The sequence below is a fragment of the Melospiza georgiana genome, chromosome W (genome assembly GCF_028018845.1).
Source record: "Melospiza georgiana isolate bMelGeo1 chromosome W, bMelGeo1.pri, whole genome shotgun sequence".
In the NCBI taxonomy this organism is placed as follows: domain Eukaryota; kingdom Metazoa; phylum Chordata; class Aves; order Passeriformes; family Passerellidae; genus Melospiza; species Melospiza georgiana.
In genome coordinates, this window is record NC_080464.1 from 418,775 (window position 1) to 428,621 (window position 9,847).

At 42.7% G+C, this 9,847-nt stretch overlaps 1 protein-coding gene across 1 annotated transcript in view; it reads right to left on the minus strand.

Annotated features, from left to right (window-relative positions):
* LOC131095391 (homer protein homolog 1-like) overlaps positions 1 to 5,530 on the minus strand; it is a 70,009-nt gene extending 64,479 nt beyond the window's left edge. The window contains exons 1-2 of the mRNA XM_058043084.1: positions 5,514 to 5,530; positions 2,302 to 2,458 (exon numbers count right to left, since the gene is read on the minus strand). Of these exons, the coding sequence (XP_057899067.1) occupies positions 2,302 to 2,458; positions 5,514 to 5,530 (174 nt within the window). The remainder of the gene's footprint in view (positions 1 to 2,301; positions 2,459 to 5,513) is intronic.
* Positions 5,531 to 9,847: the final 4,317 nt, after the last annotated feature.

A 9,847-nucleotide genomic window follows, 5' to 3' on the forward strand; every position in this document is an offset into this window, starting at 1 on the left:
TTCCATAATGCATTCCACTTGTGAACAACACAGGCGCAGCAAATGAGATAATTGTTTTGATCATTCTTTTCTCTGCTTCTCTCACTGCTTCTCTCAGGTTCAAAGAATGTGAATCCCACAGAAATCCATTTCAGATTTAGGTGAAATGTGCTGTTAAAAAAAAACCTGCCTCAGCTGAAGGAAAAATGAAAGAGAGATAAGAGGGACCCCTTGAACTTAGACAAAAACCAAAGTTGAGGCTGGGGAGACAGGGCAAGATAACTCAGGAGTTCTTTCTGTACTTTCTAATAAAAAAAAAATTAGCTGCAAGTGTAACAGGAAACCAGTAAAATGAATATGTATGAACCTATTGTGAAATTCTATGCATATATATCAGTAAGGGGGATAAAAAAGGATCTGGAGTTCTGAGGGGTGTGCATGTCCTTTAAGTGGACAACGATCCCCACATGCATCCAACGATCCCCACATGCATCCAGCACTGTAATAAACATACCGGCTTTACAACTTTTGCAAAGTTGTGGAGTTTTTTTCTTTCCACAAATCACCCCCACCCCCAAAACCTTGCCACACAAATCCAATACACTCTCATACTTTACTTACTGCACACTGAGTGGACATATACATAAGGTGCCATAACTTACTGTCTTTCTGCTCAGCATCTGAGCCACTGCAAGTGAACAGCCACATGCATGTCATTTAGCAAATTAATGTTTTTCAGTTCTGAATAAATAGCCAAGAAATCTCTGTGAATACTACTAGGGTCTAGGAACGTATTTAAGTTCCAACCATTGTGAATTGACAAATCTCCATAAGTTAAAAATTAAAGTCTCCTGAAAGGATTATGTGATTATACTGTGTACATTAATGTCTTTACTGCAGAAATTTCTGACATGTCATTTGTAAAGTTACTGCTTTTATACACACTTGACTTAGAACCTAAGAAATAGTCTAATATTTTCTCCCAGTCTTCTACATTAATTTCTTAAACAAGATTTCTTACAATAGCAGCTCAACACATTATCTTTCCTAATTAAAAAACAAAACAAAACAAAAAACAAGCCAATAAAAAAAACCCCAACCCAACTGAGTTTTGATAAAAGCTTACCATGGAAAGCTTTATTAGGAGGGAATCACCACATTCTCTATAGCAAAAATTGGAAAATTATAAAACAGAGGTCTGGTGGAAGAGGTCTCTGCCCAGAGCAGTGGGGTTGAAACTTGATGATCTTTAAGGTCCCTTTCAACCCAAACCATTCTGTGCTATGATTCTATGATTTACTAAGTGATTATGGGCTCTAAATGCATCTTTCATAATCCTGAAGCCAACGATATTGATAACAGTATTAAATGTTGTCCTAGAGTGACATCACAATGCTTGTATCCCCAATCGGGTGTTCTGTTTATGCTGGATATTATATTCTGTGCCTTCAAGACTGGTTCTGAGAGTGAAGTCAGCACGAAGAAGAAGCACAGAGTTTTGTTATCAGCCTGCTCTCACTCCTCCACTGTGTTGTGTGGGCATGGATGGGGCAGAACATGGTGCTCAGTTGTTTTTTAGTTAGTTTAGCTAGCTGAGGCAGAGAAGTTCCCTGGACTGTTTTTCTTTCCCTTTTTTTGGAACCATTCGAACCTGCTCTGGACTGGGACCCGGGGAAACACCAAGAGCTTGCACTGTGCAGCCTGCCGAGGCCTACTCTGGGCAGCAGCCTTTCCCAGCACCAGAGGGACTGATAACAGAGCAACCACCCCCAGGAGAGATTTTCTGAATTTGTCATCTCTTCAGAGCAACGAATGAGTTTTGTCATCTGATATTGTTCATTTTGTGTGCTGGGGAGTGCTTTGCCTGTTAAATAAACAGTTTTTTTCCACTTGTCTCCAAGGAAATTCTTCCCAAACTGGTTGGGGGGAGGGGCCGTGTGGGTTTGCTTTCTGAGGGGGCCCCTATTGGAAGTTTTCTCCCAAATTTGCTCTAAACCAGGACAAATAAGGAGATGAAAACAGGTTATTGTAACCCTAATTGTGCTTTTTAGTGCATCTCACAGGGAATACTTTCTTAGACTGCTCAGTATATTAAGTAACAGGTCATTGCTTAAATTCAGCAAAAGATTTATCAAAGTAAATATGAATGCAAGGAAAATAGTATTTTTCAATAAACACCTAAAAATTATAATGAAGCAATGCAACCATTTTAACATTTCCATAATGTTACTGAACGAAAGCATCTCAATAGATACATGAAGGACATAAGACTGGAAAATACAGAAGTCAATCAGCAAGCAAATTCTTAAAATTAAAGCTTACCTTTGAGCTGTCTAAACTGATTATCCTGTAGACATTTCTTGTGCTGTCATAGAAGTAGGATACAGTAACAGCATGCTTGCTGGTGGGAACCCAGTTCTTCTTAGTGTTTGGGTCAATCTGGAAGACATGAGCTTGGGTGCTGAAGATGGGTTTTTTCCTGAAGGATAGAGAGTAAAAGTAATTAATCTGATTTGTATGTAATACTGTTGCACACAACTTATCTGTCCGTTGTTCCCACTGGAATGTACACATTTCACTTTACATTATAATTTAATTTTTTCCTAAGAACTTATGTATGTGTTCCTGCATAGGGAAGGCAAGTGCATTAATATACATTTAAAGCAAAATGCAAGCCTTCTAAAGCAAAAATCAGCACCCATCTGTAGAGTCATATAAAGACAGCTACCTCTTAATATCGATTCAGCCCTGTCCCACAACCTACCCAGTCCTCACCCTCCATCTATCCCTTTAAACTGCTGGGCATTAATACATGGTTAGCTTTATCTTGTTACACTGCATGTTGCAGGATGTGTACTACTTCTAACACCCATCTTCTCAAAAATCTTTTAATACCCTGATTATTCTAAATTAATGTGTCATGATTTAACCCCAATTGGCAATTAAGTACCACACAGTTGCTTGTTTACATTCCCCACACAGCCTGGTGGAATGGGGAAGAGAATCAAAAAAAGAAAGTAAAACTCATGAGTTGAGATAAGAACAATTTAATAGCTGAAAAAAAGTAAAATATAATATTAACAATAAAGACACAGAGAGAGAGAAAACCCAAGAAAAACAAGTGATGCACAATACAATTGCTCAGCATCCTCTGATTGATACCAAACCCACAAACCCATCCCCGAACTGCGATCACCTTCTGGGTAACTCCCTCAGTTTATACACTGCACATGATGTTTTATGGTATGGAATATCCCTTTGGCCAGCTTGGATCAGCTGTCCTGGCTATGGTCCCTCCCAGCTTCTTGTGCAGCTCCTCACTGACAGAGCATGAGACACTGAAAAGCCCTTGACTCAGCATAAACAGTGCTCAGCAACAACCATATGTATTATCAACATTATTCTCAAACTAAATCCAAAACATAGCACTATACCAGCTACTGAGAAGAAAATGAGCTCTATCCCAGCTGAAACCAGGACACAATCTTAACTCGTAACCTCAAACTGAACTGGCTGATCCAATCCAATTATTCTAAAACTAACATTAATTAGTTAGGAACATGTGGTGTGAAACTCTCACTCTTTGGAGCTTCACATCTAAATATTTTCCTAGCAACAGTAAATATGTATAACATGCATGGTTCAAAATTAACTGCTTAGCAAATAAAATCACTTAAGGTAAAAAAAATACTGTACTTTGGAATTAGCAACTTATTTTTCCTCATGATCTGTACCAAGTGTATTGGTTTGTCATGGCCTGGTTTCTGGTAGCAGGGGAGCAACAAAGATGGCTCCTTTGGGAAACTAGTGGAAGCTTCCCACCATGACTGGCAGAGCCAATGGCTGATGACTCTGAAGATGGACATGGGGCTGCTGCCCAAAACTGGGCCAATGAGAGAGGTTGGTGATGCCTCTGTGATGACATATTTAAGAAGAAAATCAAAACAAAATCACACAGGTTTTGCTTCTAGTCAGAGAAGAGGAGGAGGTGAGAACATGTGAGGGAAAACAACATGGCAACATCAAGGCCAGTAGAGAAGGAGGGGGAGGAGGTGGTCCAGGCATTAGAGCCAAGATTCCTCTGCAGGCCATGGTGATGACCATGGCAAAGCAATCTGTCCCACTGCAGCCCATGGAAAGAGAGACCCATGTCGCAGCAGTTTTGCGAGGACTGTCTGCCTGTGGGAGGGGCTCACGTTGCAGCAGGTGTGGTTTGAGAGGACTGCTGCTTGTGAGAGTGGACCTATGCCAGAGAAGTTCATGGAGAACTGTCTCCTGTGGGAGGGAACCCACAGTCTCACAGAGGAAGGAGTCTTTTCCCAGAGCAGTGGAAGAAAATTTCAGTGATGAACTGACCAAAACACCTAGGCCCCATCTTCCTCCACTGTCAGTGAGAAGGGGAAAGGGGCTGGGGGAGAAATAGTCTTTTAAGGGCTTATTTTACTTCTCATTATCCCCCTCTGATTCTGTTAGTAATAAATTCACTTTTCAACCTTCAGTTGAGCCTTTTTTGCCCTGGAAGTGTTTTCTCCCGGTCCTTATTTCACTCATTCAACCTTTGTTATTTCTTTTTCCCTTTATCCCTCTGTGGAAACGTGGTTGGCTGGGATAAATGGTGGTTTAGCCTCAGGAGCATATACCAGAGGCATCAACATGAGACCATGGGAAACAGGATACTGTAAAAGAGACACCTAGCCAGGTCATGGCGAGTAGAATGTGGTCATGGGAATTAGTAGTATGCTAATAGAACTATCCAATATTTGGTCAGGTTTCTGGTTCTTGTTCTCAGATGGTTAGGACCCTGTTACAAATAAGGTTGATGTCCTAGGGTGACATTATGATGCTTGTATCCCCATTCATGTGTTCTATTTATGCTGGATATTATGTTCTGTGCCTTCAAGACTGGCTCTGAAGAATGAAAGTTTTGTTTTGGTTTCTTATGAGCCGCTCCCCCATGGCTGCTGGGACACAGAGACGGGGCAGTACATTGTGCTCCTTTTACTTTTTTGCTTTTCGCTTTGTTCTTGCTCTTGCTCCTGCTTTGCTTCTGCTTGCTCTTGCTTCTGCTCATTAGCTAGTTTAGCTAAACAGGCCAAATTTCTTCCTGGATTGTTTCTCCTTTCCTTTTTTTGGACCTACTCGAACCTGCTTCAGACTGGGACCTGGGAACACCGAGAGTTTGCACCCTGTGGCCTGCAGCAGCTATCCCCAGTGCTGGAGGGATTGATAACAGTGACCACCCCCAAGAGAGACTTTCTGAATTTGTCATCTTTTTCAGAGTGGTGAAAGAGTGATGTCATCTGGTATTGTTCATTTTGTGTTCTGGGGAGTGCTGTGCATGATAAATAAACAGGTTCTTTCCACTTCTCTCCAAGGAATTCTTCCTGAACTGGTTGGGGGGAGGGGCCGTGTGGGTTTGCTTTCTGGAGGGGCCCCCTTTTGGAGATTCTCTTCCAAATTTGCCCTAAACCAGGACAGTCATGTTCTGAGTTTGAGTCCATGATTGGATCCTTGACCTCCGAAGACTCCTATACCTTGTTGCGTTTGCCATGCCCCCCATTAAAGTCTTTATGTTTTGGACAAGGCCACCATCACACCTGTTTCTTATTTTGCCAGTTCCCCCTGACTAAGCTGAACTATGGGTCACAGCAAGCAAAGCAAAGACTGCGATGGGGAGAGGGGGGAGGAGGGGGGGGGAATGAGTGAGTGACTCTTGTGGGTGCCTGGCATTGGGCCAGTGTCAAACCACAACACCAAGACATACAGGATTGCATAGAAATCTAAAAATATTTACGTGTCACTAAGATGGCTGTCATTTTAAATTTAGCTGCATTTTACTGACAAATAGATTGCTGTATTCTTCAGGGAATGCTGCCATCATCAAATCCCAAAGATATTAAGTACCAGAATTTGAAGTTGAGTTTAACTTTGAAGGTTTTTGAACTCTTTTGTTTTCTTCCATTTCCAGATGTGAAGAAACATATCCTTTGTCCCTGCCTTCATTTCCCTTTAAGTAAGAAGTAAATTCTTAATACATTTTTCTTCCTAAAATAAAAGCAAAGAAAAAAAATAGGATTTGGGGTACTCATAGTCAAAGGGTTTCAATCTGGCCTCATTACAAAGGGGTACATGTGAACTCTCAGAAACATGCTTGGCAGCAAGAGCAGCCGCGACCAGTTGATTTCAGTAGCAGAATCATATTATTCAGCTAGCAGTTAAGGCTTCTTGAAGCCCACATATCAGAAGATGTGATGTTCTCCTGTGTTGGATATTAGATGCAATACAGAACAGACTAATGAGAACACTGTTTCAGTGAAAGCTAAAGGCAGAGGAAGGTAGGCCAGGGGAATCAATGCACGTTAGTCCTCCATACAAATGTCACCGTACCCTTAGCATCAACACATCTTCTCCCTCTAAATCACCAAGATATAGTAGGTTGGGTAGCTGTTTTCCTGATTCCAATCCCTTGCACAAACACAAAGGTTATGCAAAGGTGACTTTTATAGCCCTTTTGTTTAACATAACATTTACACTAATTCTTATCACTCTTCTGAGTCTCGACATTCACTTCTTCAGTCACACCTAAACTTTAGTTCTTGTCTTCAATATTAGATACATTTTCCATTTACCTCCCAATTAAGCATACCCAAATGTAATTTGAGGCATATTAGCACAGCAGAACCAGTTCATTAAGTCTGGAAAGGTAAAGAGCCCATCAAAACAAAAGTCATAGAAGCCTGACTATTATTTGAATGAATATCGATATTGGAAGGAGAAAATAAAGGCTCTGAACACATTAACTAAAAAGACAAGAACTGAATCACAGATGTGTGGTTAATGAATACGTTTGACCAAAATTACCATTCAGCTCTCACAGTAGAGTATGTCATATAACTGAGGCTTTCAACATGTCAGAGGTGTGATGTGTTTTGTCTAGTATAGAGTTAATTTTCTTCACAGTAGCTAGTATGGGACTATGCTTTGGATTTGCCCTGAAAACAGTGCTGATGATGATGCCTAAAGATTTTTAGGTTTTTTCATATTTTTGTAACTTTGTAAATTTTTAATACATAGTTTTATGGCTTTTAGCACTTTCTTACCCTTTTTCACACTTTAGAACAAACAGTATCTATGTCATATTATTGAAAATCTGTTTAGTCTTATTTTCTAGAAAATAATTTCTAACAAGGACACTGTTTTGCACCAGAACTTAGGAGACATAACAAGAAATACAGCAAAGAAGCCCCTGGAGAGTCTCCAAGGGGCAGACCCAGGGGTGGGTTACCAGGACAAGTGTTCTATTGGATGCATCTGCTAGATATACTAATTAATTAATCCTATAAAAATTGTAGAAATCCTGTACCATGTGTGTGCATAGCTATATTTTGTGCACCTGAAAGCCTTCAATAAAGAACTGCTTTTTATATTGCTACTTTAATGTTGTTTGGAAAAGTTTTTTTTCTGATTCCAGGCAACAGTGATACAAGAATGTTTTCATTATTGCTGAGCAGCGCTCATACAGAGTCAAGACCTTTTCTGCTTCTCACACCACCAGTGAGTAGACTGGGGGTGCACAAGAAGTTGGGAGGAGACACATCCAGGGCAGTTGACCCCAAAGAGATATTCCATACCATAGGACATCATAATCAGCATATAAAGCTAGGGGAAGAAGGAGAAAGGGGGGAACATTCGGAGTAATGGTGTTTGTCTTCCCAAATAACTGTTAAAACATGATAGAGCCCTGCTGAACACATGATGGAGATGGCTGAACATTCGCCTGCCAATGGGAAGTATTGAATGTATTCCTTGTTTTGCTTTGCTTGCGTGTACTGCATTTGCTTTACCTCTTGAACTGTCTTTATCTCAACTCATGCGTTTTTTCACTTCAACTCTTTGGATTCTCTCCCCCATCAGACTTAAGGGGGAGTGAACAAGCAGTTGTGTGATGCGTAGTTGCCAGCTGGGGCTAAACCAAGACAATAGGTTACGATTTTCATACCTAAAAGGTAGACAAAAGCTATACAACTAAAGCAAGCATGAGTGTCCTGGTTTGAAAAGGAAGTGAGTTTTTTGGGATGCTGTGGTCAAACCAATAGGTGCTCAGATTTGAATATTGGCACCTGGTGTAGCCACTTAGGGCATGGATGTGCCTCTGAGAACACAGGGGGTTAAAAGCAGGGAACTCCCAGGGGGAAGCTCTCTTGGGTTCCGGTCAGTGAAGGAAGTAAGACCTCCCCTGCCCAGCTGCGGACTGGGCGGGGGAGGGGAAGCCATGCAGCCAGGTGAGGAAGGCCAGAGCCTTGGACAGAGAAGGGAGGTGAAGGCCTTTGCAGGATGAAAGGGTGGAGGAGCACCGAGAGACATCAGGCAGCCGTCTCCTCCCCGCCCTCCTCCTCCCAGGAGAGAGAGAGAAAGAGAGAGCTGGTGCCTGTGTCTGTGCCAGTGCCATCTTGAAATTTGATAGCATGGCCGGCCGAGATGGAGAAGGGCGGAAGGGGAGAAAGTGTGCCGATAAGGTGCCCAGCAGGGCCATTGTGAGAGTTCTGGACAGGCAGAGCCTGAGATTTTTACCCCTTTCCTTGGATGATGGAAACCTTACAAATACTGATCCTCCTGGAGTTGAATGAGAAGAGAGATAGAGATGAGATAAGAGGAAATGGGCCACGAGAGAAGTTGAGAAGAATCTTGGGTGGGAGGAGATGATGGAGTGGCCTTTGGCTGGGCTTTTCATGTATAGCCATGGACAGAAACATTTTTCCTGTGACACAGAGACTGCATGCAGGGGGGAGGCAATGTCTTGGAGCCAAGAGACTGCAGTGATTTTATGTGAAGGAGTGTGCGAACAGAGACGACGGGTGAGGAGGGTAGTGGTGTCCTCAGTCTTCAGGAAAGAAGATCTCTGTTTTCGAGACCCCTCGGCCCCAGGGGATAAATTTGGGGGGGACACGTGTCCCAAAAGTGAGAGACTGTGCTTTTTTTTGAACTGGGCAAAACATCCTTAAAAGGGGAACCCTAGAAGCAGCTCTGGTCCATGTGCAGTGGTGAGAGCACTGGACATGGAAGGAAGACGTCACGATGGCAGATGTTCTCCGGGCGGTGCCACGTGTGACATGGAAACACAAGAGGTCTCAACTGTGTTTCCAGGGAAGCCTATGGTACAAGAATCACAGAATCACAGAATCACAGAATTTTCAAGACTGGAAGAGACCTATAAGATCATCTAGTCCAGCCGATGTTCTAACTGTTCAACTAGATCATGGCAGCAAGTGCCACATCCAGTCTTTTTTTGAATTCTTCCAGGGATGATGCCTCCACCACCTCACTGGGTAAATGATTCTAGTTTCTGACCACTCTTTCTGTGAAGTATTTCCTTCTTACTTCTAACTTACATCTAGCTTGACGCAACTTGAGACTGTGTCCTCTTGTTCTATCCGTTGTCGACGGAGAAAGAGGCCGACCCCCAGCTCACTACAGCCACCCTTCAGGAAGTTGTAGAGAGTGATGAGGTCACCCCTTAGTCTCCTTTTCTCCAGGCTGAACAACCCCAGCTCCCTCAGTCGCTCTTCATATGGCTTGTGTTCCAAGCCCTTTATTAGTTTCGTTGCTCTCCTCTGGACACGCTCAAGTAACTCGACGTCCCTCCTAAAGTGGGGGGCCCAGAACTGGATACAATACTCCAAGTGAGGCCTCACCAGTGCCGAGTACAGGGGAAGAATGACCTCTCTGTTCCTGCTGGCCACTCCATTTCTGATACTGGCCAGGATGGCATTGGCCCTCTTGGCTACCTGGGCACACTGCTGGCTCATATTCAATCGACTGTCAACCAGCACCCCCAGGTCCCTTTCCACCTGGGCACTATCCAGCCACT